General features: G+C 34.2%; 1 protein-coding gene across 2 annotated transcripts in view; it reads right to left on the reverse strand.

The window, feature by feature from the left end:
* The window catches only part of STRN (striatin), a 111,326-nt gene that overhangs the window by 28,286 nt on the left and 65,967 nt on the right, over positions 1–17,073 (reverse strand). The window contains exons 7-11 of one of the 2 annotated variants that reach the window (XM_018055119.1): positions 13,731–13,866; positions 10,324–10,434; positions 8,129–8,215; positions 7,509–7,652; positions 3,671–3,807 (exon numbers count right to left, since the gene is read on the reverse strand). In XM_018055119.1, coding sequence (XP_017910608.1) covers positions 3,671–3,807; positions 7,509–7,652; positions 8,129–8,215; positions 10,324–10,434; positions 13,731–13,866 — 615 coding nt within the window. The remainder of the gene's footprint in view (positions 1–3,670; positions 3,808–7,508; positions 7,653–8,128; positions 8,216–10,323; positions 10,435–13,730; positions 13,867–17,073) is intronic. The other variant, XM_018055120.1, reaches the window with a different exon arrangement.

Below are 17,073 nucleotides of genomic sequence, written 5' to 3' on the forward strand. Positions count from 1 at the left end.
GACCCAGGGATCGAACCCGGGTCTCTTTTGTCCCCTGCACCGGCAGGCAGGTTCTTTACCACTAGCGCCACCTGGGAAGCAATGAGTGAAAACAAAACACAGTATGCAAGGAACTACTCTAAGAACGGGGCCGATTATTCTGAGGGCAGGCAGGGCTGGCAGGAAGGTTAGGACGACAAGGGCAACCGAGCTGACCTCTTTTATTCTTATAAAAGAGCTAAAAGGTTTTCATGTGAAACAGTACTTAAATTCCTTTGATTATCTTGATGTGGTAGGCAGCCACTAAGTTCCCAGTCAGCCCCACCTATTTTTACCTTTGGGTAGTCCCCCTCCCTGATGGCTCCGATGGTAAAGAACCTCCCTGGAATGTGGGAGACGCAGGTTCATTCCCTGGAGAAGGAAATGGCTACCCACTCCAGTATACCTGCCCAGAGCATCCCATGGACAGAGAAGCCTGGCAGGCTATAGTCCATGGGGCCATAAAGGATTGGACACAACTGAGCAACTAACACTTTCACGCTTCCACATTATAGGGATGCTCTGTGATCAACAGCATACAGCAGAAGTTGGAATAAACTACTTCCAAAATTAGGTTATAAAACCTTTCATCTTGAGTGTTTCTGCTCCCTATCTTTTTAGGTGCACTCACATTGGGAAAAGCCAGCTGCTCTGTTGAGGAGCCCACAGAGAGGTCCATGTGATGAGGAACTGGTTCCCAGACAACAGTCAGCAAGAAACCAAGGCCTTCAAACAACTACATGAGTGAGCCTGGAAGCAGATTTTCCCCAAGTCAAGTCTAGGTAAGACTGTAGCCCTTGTCAATGTCTTGATTACAACCATACAAACAGCCAGAGTCACATAATTAAGCTGTCCCCAGACTGCTGACCCATGGAAGCTGTGAGATATCAACGTTTGTTCTTCTAAGCTGTTAAATGTGGTACAAGTTGTTATGCAGCAATAGATTGTTAATATGCTTAATAAAACTAGGAACTACTTTTAGAAACTGAGACAGACTAACACTAAGTTTTCTAACAATTAAGTTATGAAAAAAGGATGAGCTTTCTCCAGAGAGAGGATTGAATTCCTTTATGTATTAGACAAACTCTTTGCAGGAACAAAAGCATCTAATGGGAATTTCTGCTTCTGGTCATGATGGACCAGATCATTAGGACCAACTGTGTACTGAGGACAAGTAGAATAGCAAACCTAAGAATAAAAAAATCTATAACTAACAAAATCATGGGAAAAAACCTAGGATCCAGGTGAAGACAGAGGCCTACGGAAGTAAGCCTGGTATCTGGAACTGTTTTCCCCAGTGAGTGTTTACTGATTGCAGAAGAGATGGCTGAGAGGTTGAGCTGTGTTTCTGATGACTTTGCAATACAGAGAGCTATAGATTGATGTCCAGGGCCTGCCAAGAAAGTAGGGCTTAGTAGACTATCTGGCTTTAGGTTTTGATTTCAGAAAGCTGTATCCCACACATAAGAGTGAACTAAAAGAACAAAAGCCCTTAAAAGATTGTAGATCAGCTTTAGATCATCTCAAAAACTAAAAATGAAGCAGGTGATCCAGATTTCTAGTGGTTGCAGACATTTGAGAGAAGAAAATGAAAATATACTCTTTGTGGAAAGATATAAACTTAGGCCTGAAATTATTTCTAGAGACAATTTTTCAAATATAGCTATTTGGACACAGTACAAAATAACCATATCCATATGAGATACAACAGCATAAATGAAAACAAACAGAAATAACACATAATTAGTAACAGAACTACTACTGCAACCAAAAACCTTTGGTTACTACTGTAACCAAAAACAGAAATGACCGCTGATTTTAAGAGAAAACAACAAAAAAATGAAATATATTTAAAGCACTAAAAAAAAGTATGACAGAAACCAATACAATTTTTTAAAATATCCTTCAATTAAAAATAAATAAAGGAAACAAAAAGCACTAAAATTTTTTTGCAAAGTGAAATTCGAAATCAGAGATAATAGCCTACTCAGGCAAAAAAAAAAAAAAAAAAAGACAAGACAATTCAAGAAAATCAGAAACTAAGAAAGCTAGGCACCAATAGATCTTCATTAAACAGATATATTGTATTCTTAGAGTAAAAGAAAAATGAATCCCCAGATGGGCAGTCAGATATGCAGGGCAGAATGGAAAAAGACAAGACAGTTAATGTAAAACAGATAATCCTGACTACTGAGTGTACAAAACAGAAGCTAGTAGAAGATTAATGTACACAGAAATAAAATATATAACAAGAATGACATACACTGGGTGGGAGTTTTTTAAATAAAGTGTTCTAAAGATCCTTGTATATAAAATTTGATAAGAATGTTTTTCTGTTTTTGGTTATTCAGTAGTGGACAGTTTTTCCTGTGACTGTTACTTCTCTATGCCTTGTCATAAAAGATTTAGTTTTTTTTTTTAATTTAACCTTCATGAATTAATCTGTAGTTTAAAAAGTAATGAAAGAGTGCATAAGCTTCAAATAATGGAGAGGGGTGAATGATAAAAAATAATTCCAATTTAGGCAAAAATAGAAAAACACAGAAAAGGCGGCACAAAAGATGACAGGATTAAGTACAAATATTATTAATTATTTTAAAAAGAAATGGACTAAAAGCTTTCTAATTTTAAAAGGCTGTCAAAGGTTAAAAAATAAAAATCAGCTAAATGGTGCTTTTAAAAGACATAAATTATAAGGATATAAAAACAATGAAAACAGAAATTTTTTTTCCCCAAAATCTGTATCACATATGCGGAGAATGAGATTAGGTTATTGTGGTAGATCCAGGTGAAGAAAAATGGACCAGGAGGGGAAGAAAAAAGATGTACTATATAGGTTTCAGTTGTTGGAGGTAGAACCCAAAAGACTTACTAAAGGGCTTAGCATAGAGGGAGAGAGTTTTGATCTAAGGGAAGAGGAGTGAGTGGTGAGGCTCCGCTTTGAAATACTTCCAAGGTTCACTTTGGGATCCATGCTATATCCTCTATGTGGCTGCAGCTACACTGTATTCCCCTACGAACACGATGAAGTATAAAACTGAAAGGATTTTAATGAAGAGATAAGATAGGCTGTAAATACTTTATGAAATAAGCAACTGTTTTTCTGATACTTGATGACAATGAACAATTATAAAAGAACTGTGTTTGAAATTAACTAAATGGATGTGTGCATAAAGGTATAAAGATGCCAATTTTGGTCCAAATCACTGAGGTCAACCTTAGCATCTGGAAAGTATCTTGCACACATCTTGTCTAACAACAGCTAAAACTAGTTCTCAGCTGTTGTCTTATTGACAATGTATTAAATAAGCAAGACAAATGTTGCCATTAGGCAGGCATGAATTTCAACTAATCACTGGTACCTTAAAACATAAGACAAACCCAATCTTGGTGATAGAAAAGGAATTCTTTCCCTTATCTAAAACCAATGAATAAGCTCTACTGACTTACAGATTAAGGTAAAACCTACAATTTTAATCTGTATGATGTAAAAAGTATTGTTTATTTTTATAATATGCTCATATTTTCAAAGTTTGCAATTAAAACTGAAACAAATTCCACACTTGTGAAGAAGTCTCACTACTGTCATCTTTTTCTATAAAATGAACTATTTTAAAAAAAATAAAACAACAAAAACAAAACTACCACTCACATCATAAGTTAATGAATCTGCTTCATTGGCCACTGTAAGGCCTGCCAATTCTCCCAGTCCCAGTTCACTTTCGAGTGCTTCATCTGCTCCCATGATGAATGACTTCCCAGAAGAAGGAGGAAACGTCAGTGCTTCCACTGAAGGGAGAAGACAAAAGAAACATTAAAAAAAAACACTTCTAAATAGTCAACAATTAACTTCATAAGGGCATATCTACATTTGATTATTTATAAATGCTTTCAAACACAGTAAAATTCACTATGCAGAAAATCCTGAAGTGCTTGCTCTTTGCCATATTTTAACCATTTAAAGGCATCACCTAATTAGAAAAGTACAACATGAAACAAACCCTTTCTTTTTCACTATAGAAAAAAAATTTATAAATACATAAAAGAAAGATTTTCCTCATTTGATATTTCATGCTAATTACCCAAGTGATTTCTATCAATTATTAAAATATGTATAGTAAGTGATTTAATTTTTTAATTAATTTATTTTAATTGGAGGATAATTACTTTACAATATTGTGATGATTTTTGCCATACATCGACATGAATTAGCCATGGATAAACATGTGTTCCCCCATCCTGAACCCCCCTCCCAACTCCCTCCCCACCCTAGGTTGTCCCGGAGCACTGGTTTTGGGTGCTCTGCTTCATGCTTTGAACTTGCACTGGTCATCTATATAACATGAGGTAATGTACATTAAAATATGTAGAGTGATTTTGAACATTGCTGGCTGCATTCAAAATAAAATTGGTTAATTCTATAACCTAAATAATATGGAGTAATCTCAAATGAAAATGGATCATAACTGTATTAGTAAAAAGCGCCTATATAAGGCAAAGCTAATTGTGTTGTCAGAACTCAAGACTACCTCTGGAGAAGAGGGAAGGGGCAGTGTTTGAGGGCAGCACCATCAGGACTTCTAGGCCCTGGTGACTTTTTCTGCTTCCTGACCTAAGCAGTGGTGACATGACTGGTTTTGCTTTGAGATAACTCACTGAGCTCATCCCTATGACTAAGTAGTTTACTGTAGGTATATTATATTTTATTTAAAAATACTCATTTCAAAGAAGTTTTTTATTAAAGTGTCTACTGGAACACTTTTTATAAATGCAAATCATTCTGACAAGCCATCAGAGATCATTCTTTAAGTAGTTTTCTCAAGGTAGTGACTTTATTGATGACAAACATTTATGAGTTGATTAGATGAATTTAGTAGTTTAACTTTGGCTGCTAAAGAAGTTAGTTAACTCTTTTTTTAAGAAACAAGTCAACTGTACTAATCAATGTATGCAGAGAATAGATTTATGAGATGTTTTTCAGTTTCACATTCAATAATATAATTTTAGATTCAATCATAAATATTGAAGAAATGAAAAGAACAGCTATGAACTTTTAAAAATACTAGTGGCAGGAACTCTACTCAAAATCGTTACACAAACAAAATAGAGTATAAATTGATAATACATTTTCAAACCACCATACAATAAAGCTACAAGAATAAAAATGGGTTTTACACAAACATACCATATATCTTATAAGGGGGTTGAACAACTCTAAACATTTACTAATAAAGAGCAGGAATTGTTTCATTTAGAACAGCAATTTTCATGCCAAAATTTCAACCAAATGATTCACATGAGACTAGGAGGTTAGAGCTTCAGCCAGGTGTTCTTTTGTTTGCTTTCACGTCTAATATTGCCAGAAAACTCAGTTCAGATATGAAGTAAAAATGGCTCTCCCCCACGCCCCCCCAAAAACTAAGATTTGTGATTTGGTCACTCACATTGCGGGGGCTAATTTAATTAACTGTTCTAGGAATGGCCAAGTAAAATCTGAAAACAAAGGAAGGCAACCAACCACTGCTTCCACACATACCAGTGGCTAAGCCAGCAGACCTAAGGGCCAAAGAGAGGCTCCAATGGGCACACCAGTAACTGACTGCTCTCTAAGAGTCCTCAGAACTTTCGATTAGAGGCCACATTTCTATCAGTAACTGAATATTACAGGCTCTGATCAGCTTTTACAAAATAATTTAAATATGCCTCAAGTGCAGCACTCACTGCCTTCTGAATAATTATAATAAAAATATAGTAATAAACTTACATAGCACACACAAGCTATGGAAACTTCTGAAACTGGACTGGAGACTGAAAAGCATCAGTCACAGGCAATTAAATCTACAACATATTTCTTAAGTGCCTTTTCTACTTGTGAAAATTCTGTGCTGTGGGAGCAGACGGAGGACCAATACTACAGATCAGAAGTTAGACATTCAACACTTCCGTTCTAAAGGTTCTTAATTTTTTTTTTAATTAGGGGCATTTTCTGTGGTTTATAGATTCTTTTCTGCATATATGTCATTTAGAACATATTCTGTCTCTATTATTATAATTGGGTTACATGGCAGAAACCAACATAACACTATAAACCAATTATCTTTCAATTAAGAAAAAAAATTCTATAAGATGAAATTTCTGATAAAACTCTTTTGAGATTATTAGAATAAGAGAAAAACTAACTTTCCTTCTTATCCAGACCTGATCTTAGAATAAAGGAAGTTGATTAAAATTCTCACGTCTATAGTATTAGCTGAATGAATCTCCTAGTGAGTAACAAACATACCTGTTGAGGCCCCATGATTCACATCTTAATTTAAAAGATACATACCTACATCAAATAAATTGTTCATCTAGAATGTAAAGGTATCATGTGTGGTTCTTCATTATTTAATGTATGGAAAATGAATTACCAGGATACTATAATTAATACTAATAAATTAGCCATGCAATGATCAAACAATTTATTGAAAAAGTATTCCAAACACAAAAATCTATCCATCAAGGGCCTGTCAATTTACGTTTCTCTAAAACACAACCAAATTTAAAACCAAGAAAGAATAATAATACATGTTTCCTCTGTGACTTTGGTGGTTTTATTCAATAAATAACAATTTGAAGAGACATAACCACTGTAAATAATTATAATATTTAAATTCAAGGTAATTTTAAAAATTTTCAAAATATATTCATTAATCATGAAGATTAATTTCATGTCACTCATGACTTTCAGCTAATGTAAATATGTATTTTAAAATCAATTTCCACATATGAGCATTTTATACATTTATAAATAGGAATATCAGAACTTCTATCTAAGAGATGGAAAACTGCATTTATATAACACAAGATTATACTATTAAAAACTGGGAATAATCTAAATATCTAAAAGGGGAATGGTTAAGTATCAAGTCTAAAATAGAATATTTAATTTAAAATTTTAAATCTTAAAACTATAATCATGAATTTATGATGTTATATATATAAATACAACTGAATTCTTCTACATGGTGACTATAACCTTGTAAAAAGTATATGCACATAGACAAGGACTGAAAGAGAACAAGGAAATGTGACTAGACTTTCAGGTGCCTTTTTTCTATTTCTGTCAATGATAAATTGCTTAAACATATGAAAACATTTATGTGAGTCTCAAAGTAAACATTTACTAACTATGTATATACTCAGTTTTCCCATTGTTGGGATGGTATTAGAACTACGTGTACGCACATCAACTACATGGCTTCTGTGAAGCTGTTGGGGGATGTTCTAAACTACAATTTAGACTTGGTTTTAAGTTTATGCATCCTTTTTCAAGTCTTAAAGACTATATTTATAATCAAACCCCCTTGAACATAAGAAAGCCTGCAATGTGGAGAACTACATATATAGTTTAAACGTCTGTAGAATAAAATTCTTCTCTTAGAGAGCCCTCTCTACTAACTGAATGTAGGTAAGTACATCCAAGTGCTTTTTGTGCTCTAAGTACTTGCCTTCATCTGCCCTATTTATTTCATGTTCAGGAAGCCTGGAGCTGCTGGGTCTGGAGGGTGAACCCACAGATGGCTGCAAGGAGGGAAGTTCATCAACATCTCTCAAATTAGCAAGCATGTCTTGTAGTTTTGACCTATTGGGCCCTAGCCCCGAAAAGGGAGGGAGAGAACAAAAAAGAGAAAACAGAATTATCCAACTGCATCAAAATAGTGCCATAAACCTTATTCACATCTGCCAATATTCACCTTTAAAACTATACTATACCATACTATATTATATTAAAGAGTAATTTATTTTCTAAGTTCTCAAGACTTTTAAAAAGGTATATTACTCTTGAAAAATTATGTTTTACATATATTTTTTAAATTAAGCTAATGGAATAAAATGTCATTATTTGCATGAAAAAATGTTCTTGTGCAATTTGGATCATTAAAAATAGTATTATTCTAGAATCCTTATATACAACTCTAAACACAGATACCACAGACTGTGAAGCTACTGTGTACTAAATTAAACAAGCACATTCTTTTCTGTTTGTTTAAATTAAGCTGCATTTACTGCTTTACATCCTGAAAATATGGTACCCAAGGTTAAGTCTCACACCCTACCAATTGCTTACCTGTACTTTGATGCTTCATTCTCCCATATCCCTGTTTTGACTGTTTTATATAGGATAGAGGCTGAAACAGATCTTCGGTTGTTTTTCCTGTTATAAGTTTAATTAAGAATGGGAAAATCTTACCCATAGTCCATTATGGCTTTTTCCTATTTTTAAGCAACTTTAACTACTGCCTAGAAATATATTCTAAGATAGTGTGATTAGAGAACACAATTTGACTGAAAATATCTCTACTAGCCCATATTATAAAGACACAACCTCTTCCAATGAGAAACAGCTAAATTTAAAAAGATACCTATGATGCTTTATAAATTAATGCCTGATATGTCAATTCAAAGCTTTCCTTCAGTTCTATTTTCATTTTACGTCTTTCAGTTCTGTTTTTATCATGTCTTCTTTTGTTCCCAGATTATCATTTTATCAAGATAACCTAAGCTGATGATGATAAAATGTGCTTAATTTCAGTCTTCAGTCCTCTCTTCAGTGAAAAACATTAGCCTTTCTCCTCCTAAAGAATCATTTTTTCTCACCATACTAAAAAGCTATGTACCATATGCCTGAAACAGTGATCACAATCTTCAGGGTCAGGAAATCCACTAGCTTCTTTTAGCAGGAATACTATTTCAGTCAAATGGTGCAGCTTGGGACCTTAAATGCTAAACTCCAACTATAGCAAAGCCTTGATATTTGATAAGAACTAAATAATAAATAATAGGTAAATTTTACATAAGTCCTTGATACCTTTTCAATTAAAAGGTCTTTTACATTTTAAGACATTTATTATTGTAGCATAATGACAAATATATTAACTTTAAGTCAATCTGATAAACATTCTCCTTGTTTCTTGCATATGACAAATATTCCTTAAAATCTCAGCTTAAATGGTTTTATCATGGCTATGAAAAGTCATAACAAATCATGTCTCACTACTGCTTGTCAAAATTAAATTGCATCAGTATTTTTAATAAAAAGTAGAAAATGTTCTTATGTTTTAATATTACCTTTCTCACTGTGATTAATAAATATTGAGAAGGAATTAAATGACGTTCTCTTTCTGTTACATAATAGTTGGTGCAATACTAATATCAATAAAGGCCACTGACTTTCTATCCATTAAAGTGAAATACTTGCAAGTTCTAAGATATTTTAAATAAAGATTTAAATATTTATGAGTAACTACTAGGTTATAAATGAACGACTGATTTTTGATAATCCTTAGCATCACTACAAAAACAGAAAAAGCATATCCCTCCAGTCTTTCGCAATTTTAAATACATGCCTCACTCAAGTTGGATTTTAATCCCACTGTACGCTAATATCCCAAAGGATGAAATTCCTATTGCCGTGAAAGGGAGACCCATGTCCATACTGTCAATGAGAGTGGAAGCACAAGGAGATAATTTAACCTTGCTCTCCTAAAAAGGTGATTAAGATGGTTTTCAGGGATGTGTGAAAACTTTTGTATTTTATATACCTAACTAGATCTATTGTTAAACCTTACTAATAACTTGAATAAGATAATATATATATTGATGCACAGGGCTAGAAATTTCATTTTAGTTTCCATTTTTGATGTGGAACACATCTTGTTGGGAAAAGAAAAAACCTAATTGGTAATATTATAAATGACATTGGCCAAAATTTTAAATTAGAAAAATAAGTACTTTAAAAAAGCTGTGTCTGACTCTGTGACCTGTATAACATATAGTGATGAGAGCAAATGAACTGTGTGTTATGAGCACATAGGATTTTCAGGGATAGAAATTAACCTTCTTTCTGTGACCAAGACCTAAAATTGTAAGCAATTATTTTGGTGGCTTGCCAGAGGGTCACAGTAGATGAGATTTAAATTATCAATAGTAAAAAATCATTACTGTAATTAAGCACATATAATTTGAAAAATCAAATTATTGCTATGTTTGAAAACACAGTCCCATACAATCATCATGCTCTCGATTTATTATTGGGATACATTATGGTTCCATAATTATATTCACAGGTTTTTTCTTTTTCAAAGTTCATAATCAAATATCTAACCATTTAATTTCCACCCCTGAAGAGCAAGTGAAAAGGAAAGAGGTCAGGAGAAGGCAAAAAAAAGAGTAAGTAAGTTTTAGGAAAACATTGGAAACAAAAATTGGGGGATATGAAAGAGGTAAGATTTATGATTTACAGATACAATGTTTTCCACTTACTCTTCACCCCCTTTTTCCCCTTTCTCTCCTTTTTGTATTGTTCCTTGAGTTTGGTAATTACTCCCTGGTCCACATTCCAAGCTTCAGGGATGAGACACTGGTCTTCCTTTTCTAAACAGAGTGAAACAAATGAAACAGCCTTTTTCAATAAGATACTGAACATTCAAAGTCAATTCACTGTTATGTCAATGAATGACATAACAACCATCTTCTTCATATTACTACCAATTCTAAAGTTATTATTTATTCATCAGATACATGTCACAAGAAATATAATATCCAAGAAACAGTAGTCAATTCTATTTCTTTGGTAATAATATTAAATTTCCCTTGAAACAGACATAGAAAAAAATTGCAACATTTGAGTGACTTTTAGTAAATTAAGCCTCAAAAGTCTACATTCAAGAAACTCTCATTTTCAGACTGTGATTAGGACTAACTTACCAAAAAAATTTCTTACTAATTTATGTAATGAAAGAAGATTATTACACATTTGTACAAAATAGTCTTCAATGATCTTTTCATTTCAAAAATGCATTTCTGGCATGCGTTTATCAGCAAATGAACATTTTTATTTTACAGGCTTTAAAAATAGCACTTTGCAAACTTATTAATCAACCTGGCATTCAATACTTAAAATGATTTAAGTGACCTGTTAATTTATAAATATTTAAAGCTGGAAACTGAGCTTCTAGGAAAAAAGAAATGCCACCATTAATTTTCACCTTTCAGGAGTAGAAAATTTTAAAAGCAAATATGTTACGTATTTTATACTTACTATAAAATAAATTACTATATACATATAACATTATGTAAGTGTTAGAACTCTCACCTGAACTCAAGACATATACCCACTTGCTTACTCTGTATTTCCATTAGGAACTCTAATCAAAACCAAACACACAAAACCAAACTCCCAATCTTTCCCATCCAATCTCTTCCATCTACAGGGTTCCCATCTTATTTGAAAGCACTATCAATAAACTCAGGTATGCAGATGACACCACCCTTATGGCAGAAAGTGAAGAACTAAAGAGTCTCTTGATGAAAGTGAAAGAGGAGAGTGAAAATGTTGGCTTAAAGCTCAACATTCAGAAAACTAAGATCATGACATCCGGTCCCATCACTTCATGGGAAATAGATGTGGAAACAGCGACTGACTTTATTTCTGGGGGCTCCAAAATCACTGCAGATGGTGATTGCAGCCACAAAATTAAAAGACTCTTACTCCTTGGAAGGAAAGTTATGACCAACCTAGACAGCATATTAAAAAGCAGAGACATTGCTTTGTCAACAAAGGTCCATCTAGTCATGGCTATGGTTTTTCCAGTAGTCATGTTTGGATATGAGAGTTGGACTATAAAGAAAGCTAAGCGCTAAAGAATTGACGCTTTTGAACTGTGGTGCTGGAGAAGACTCTTGAGAGTCCCTTGGACTGCAAGGAGATCCAACCAGTCCATCCTAAAGGAAATCAGTCCTGGGTGTTCTTTGGAAGGACTGATGTTGAAGCTGAAACTCCAATACTTGGCCACCTAATGCAAAGAGCTGACTCATTTGAAAAGACCCTAATGTTGGGAAAGATTGAAGGCAGGAGGAAAAGGGGATGACAGAGGATGAGATAGTTAGATGGCATCACCGACTCAATGGACATGAGTCTGGGTAAACTTCAGGAGTTGGTGATGGACAGGGAGGCCTGGCGTGCTGCGGTTCATGGGGTCGCAATGAATCGGACACGACTAAGCAACTGAACCGAACTATATTTTCATTTGATCAGACCAAAAACCTCCTTTTTTTCCAAACCCCACAACAAGTATTTCAGGAAATATTGTTTCTCTGCCTTTAAAACACATCCAGAATCTGACCACTCCTCAGCATATCCACTACTTCTCTGACCTGTTTCTTGCTAGAATTACAGCAAATGTTTTCCCTCTGTACTTCATGTCTACTGCCAACACTAATTGCCCTGGGTAGTCTATTCTCAACACAGCAGCCAAAGTGATGCTTTCAAACAAAAGTTGGATCATGTCACTCACCCTTCTGGCTCAACCATCCCATGGTTCTCCATCTCACCAGTGGTCTACACATCTCCACTTGATTCGGTCACTTCCTACTACATTCCCCTCATCATTCTGCTCCAGTCACCCTAGCTTCCTTGAATTTCTCAAACATACCTGGATTACAACTCTCTTAGGGCATATGTTCTAGTTTTCTTCTTCTTGAACACTCTTTCCCTGGATACCATGTGGCTAACTCTCGCATCCATGCTGTCTCTCATTCAAATGTTACCCTCTCAATGCACCTTCCATGATCAATCTATCTTATATTGTAACCTATCCACTCCACCCCACCCAGTCCCCAGCACTCTCCATGCTACTTACTCTGTTCTACTTTTTCTATTTGCCATTGCATTGATCACATTCTGACCTACATGATAAACATCACTTATCATGTTTATCTCTTACTGCCTATATCCTCTTAGAAGAATGTAGGCCCACAGGGGTAGGGATCTTCATCTAAAAGACTTGGCACAAAGAAGGCACATAATCAGTATTTGTTAAATGACTGAAATAAGCCAAAATGAACCAGAATAATCAGAAATCTATTTTTAACAAGTTTCAGTCCATAGTTTAAAAAACAGATCACTGGGTCTCTGAACATAAAAACTCAACACTTTTATTCTACTATCAATAGTAGAAAGTCTCCTTTTTTCAGAAAAATCTAACAATCAAAAATGTAGATTTTCATCAATTACATCTTACTAATAAATTAAACTGAGTTAGATTTTAGATCCTAGAATGCCTTCAGCTTTTTAAAGTAAAAATTTAGCTATATCACACTCTTAACACCATACTGATAATAACAGTAACAGAAGATCACAGGAGAACTGTGGTAAACCAGAAGATGCCGGAGATGAGATTTCTAAGTCCTTTACAAGGACTTCCCTGGCAGGCCAGTGTTAAGACTTTGTACTTCTACTGCAAGGAACACAGGTTTGATACCTGGCCAGGGAACTAAGATCCCACATGCCAGGCGGCACGGCTAAAAAAAACTAAGAAAGAAAAGAAAAAATAATGAGATCTTCTACTATGTTCTCATACTCAATTTCCACAAAATCTAGATTTGCAAGTTCTACTGTTTAGGCAGAAACATTCTATAAATTCAAATTATTTTCATGCTATACCACTTATGTTAAAAAAAAAAAAAGAAAGATGAGGAAGGTAAATAGCTGTACAACCTTCTTTAAACACATAAACACATCCTGGAAAAAAGGTCATGATAGTAAAAAGCCCACAGAATGTCCAAGATTTCAATACTTCAAGTGTTCTTCAAGATGCTGCTTTCCTAGTAAAATATTAGTTTTGTTCATTTACATAACATCTCTGGTTGGATACAGCATTTCTCCTTACCCCAGTCTGTCCCATCGCCTGCACTTCTGGAGTCATTGTCTCCTTCTTCTGATGTAACCAAGAAGTCAAACTCCTTTAGAGCTTCTTTTGTATCTCGATCTTCACTGCTATCGGGCAATACTTTCTTCCTAACAATCTAACGAGAAAAAGCATGCTCAATTAAAATATTGGAATATATTATGGAGTTAATTTAAATAAAGAAGACAATATCCCTTTACCCCTGAATGAGAAAACCCAATTATTATATTCTTCAGAAAATACATCTTTGCTGTGTCAAATAACTGCGATACCTATACAATTCAGTAGAAAACAGATATCATTTTAAGATTTTTATATATTAAACATTTTAAAGCAGTAATTTAAACTTTGTTCAATGATGGCTTCTTTTAAATAAACAAATGGAATCACACATTGAAAACACTGGAATATAACACATGAATTTATACTGCAACAGAGGAAAAATGTCCTTGACGTACTGTATTATGAGAACCACAATCAAATCTTACATTTCTGGGATGCAATCTGTACAACGTGCAGATATTCTAATCAAAGAAAGAAACACTTCATAAAACACTGCAAGAATTTTTCAGAACATAACCATGATAAATTTTAAGTCTAGTACATCACTCCCTCACAAAATCTAAAATCACAAAAACCACAAACTCAGAAATGCATGCCACAACATTGTGAAGGTATTCCGTTGGAGGGAGTGGGGGAGGGAGAACTCTTCCCATTATTATTTCCACCATCCCAAGCTTCCATCAATTTCCTCTAATAACTGTCTATATATTCAATTTTTTCTTAAAATATTGATCTTTCAGAGATATACATAACTTAGATTTAATAACAAATCTAACAAGGACCATTATGTCTCATATTTATATATTTAGAAATATCTCTGGAATCATAAGGTGAAAACGTTAATCATGAGAAAAGAGAAGGAGATAAAAAGGAGGAAAATTATCCAGACTGTAATGCAAAGAACAATCAAACTTCAATATAGGACAAAGAGCCAGAAAGGAAAATGAACATATGTGTCTTTTCTAACAAAATGCACTATTAATAGCCTGAACACAACCTTCAGCTATTAAGAGCTTTGTGCTTCTGTTATTTTCTTAGTTGAATCTATTTAACTATTTTTAATTAAGGGAATAAAGTGACATTTAAAAAACCTGTTTGTTCTACTAAACATTTTAATAGGATATTTTTCAGCCATTCTCTCTCTATATATATAGCACTGCAATCAATCTTTTAAGTCCTGCTTACACATTGCTACATAGATTTTTTTAAGTCTTTTGGCATAGAGTTATTAAACTGCAGCTGTGAAAATTAATGCATCATAAAAATTAGCAAAACTAATACAAAACTATTATAAAGAAACCAATTATTTATTCAGAAAAATTTTTCTAAAAGAGAACTAGAAGAATCTTTGGGTCCAGCATTTAAATAGAATTAAATATGTTTACATTAGCTGTGCCTTCATGGCTTGGTCACAGAATTGCCATAATCAGCACTAACTGGAAGTCAGGATATTTATGAAATTGATTATTTAAAAAGAAATCAGTTTACAGTTAGGAATTTCTATTAAGACCATACTTGATAGGAATAATAAACAGCTTATAGATTTTTTAATATTTAACTAACATAATGACTAACAACAAAGCTTAAAGCATTATGTTATTATTTAACCACTGAGCTACAAGTAAAGTACTTTGACAGAAAAATAATATCTCAGTGCAATCATCCCATAGAAATCACAACTCAGCATAAAATTTCCAAATGATTAGGACAGAGAAAAGTTATCATACAAGTTTTGGCATTTTATTTTACTACAGTCAGTTTAAACACATGTATTACTACTTGTTCGAATAATAAAAAGAGGGAGTAACTTCTTCAAGTTCAAATAACATCCATGGCAAGGCTGTATTAGCAAGCACAACACTACCAAATAGTGGCCCGGGGAAACATTAATCTGGAAATAGTAAGTTGAGAGTCTCTGATGGAAGCAGAGGACTTAAATAGAAAAGAGAAGTTACACTTAGAAAGAAAGCACTTTATAGTTAAACATATCATTTTCAAACGTAGTGTCTCATTTATTCCTCACAAAATTATCTGGGGGTAAGATGGGTACTTGTTTTAAGCCCAATTTTACAAACTAAAAAACTAAGCCTGAAGGATTAAAAAGCACAGATAATTAGTGACAGAACTGAGACTTTAGCTCCAGTCCTAGAGTCTAGGTCCAGTCTGCTTTATTTATCCTTCCTTCCTTTCCTCCTCCCTCTTCTTAAATAAACGTGAAGGAGGAAATGTGAACACTCTCCTAAAAGCAAAGCATGCCCTCCTCTCCTACTTTAAATAAAGCAGAAGGAGGAGGAAGAAGAAGAAAGAGAAGGAGGAGAGGGAAAGAGAGAGAAGAGAGGAGAGAGGTTAAAAGTGGGGAGAGAGACTGGCATGAAAACAGAAATATAGACCAATGGAAGAAGACAGAAAGCCCAGAAATAAACCCATGCACCTATGGGTACCTTATTTTTGACAAAGGAGGCAAGAATATACAATGGGATAAAGACAGCCTCTTCAATAAATGGTGCTGGGAAAACTGGACGGTTACATGTAAAAGAATGAAATTAGAACATTCCTAACACTGTACACAAAGATAGACTTGAAATGGATTAAAGACCTAAATGTGAGACCAGAAACTATAAAACTCTTAGAGGAAAACATAGGGAGAACACTCAATGACATAAATCAAAGCAAGATCCTGTATGACCCACCTCCTAGAGTAACGGAAATAAAAACAAAAGTAAACAAGTGGGACCTGATTAAACTTAAGAGCTTTCTCACAGCAAAGGAAACTATAAGCAAGGTGAAAAGACAACCCTCAGAATGGAAGAAAATAATAGCAAATGAAACAACTGACAAAGGATTAATTTCCAAAATATACAAGTAGCTCGTATAACTCAATGCCAGAAAAACAAATAACCCAATCAAAAAGTGGGAAAAAGACGTAAACAGACATTTCTCCAAAGAAGACATAGAGATGGCTAACAAACACATGAAAAGATGCTCAACATTGCTCATTATTAGAGAAATGCAAATCAAAACTACAATGAGATATCATCTTATTCCGGTCAGAATGGCCATCATCAAAAAGTCTGCAAACAATAAATGCTGGAAAGGGTGTGGAGAAAAGGGAACACTCTTGCACTGTTGGTGGGAATGTAAATCAATATAGCCACTATGGAAAATGGTATGGAGATTCCTTAAAACACTAGAAATAAAACCACCATATGACCCAGCAATCCCACTCCTAGGCATATACCCTGAGGAAACCAAAACTGAAAGA

Source organism: Capra hircus, chromosome 11 (genome assembly GCF_001704415.2).
Source record: "Capra hircus breed San Clemente chromosome 11, ASM170441v1, whole genome shotgun sequence".
Taxonomy (NCBI): domain Eukaryota; kingdom Metazoa; phylum Chordata; class Mammalia; order Artiodactyla; family Bovidae; genus Capra; species Capra hircus.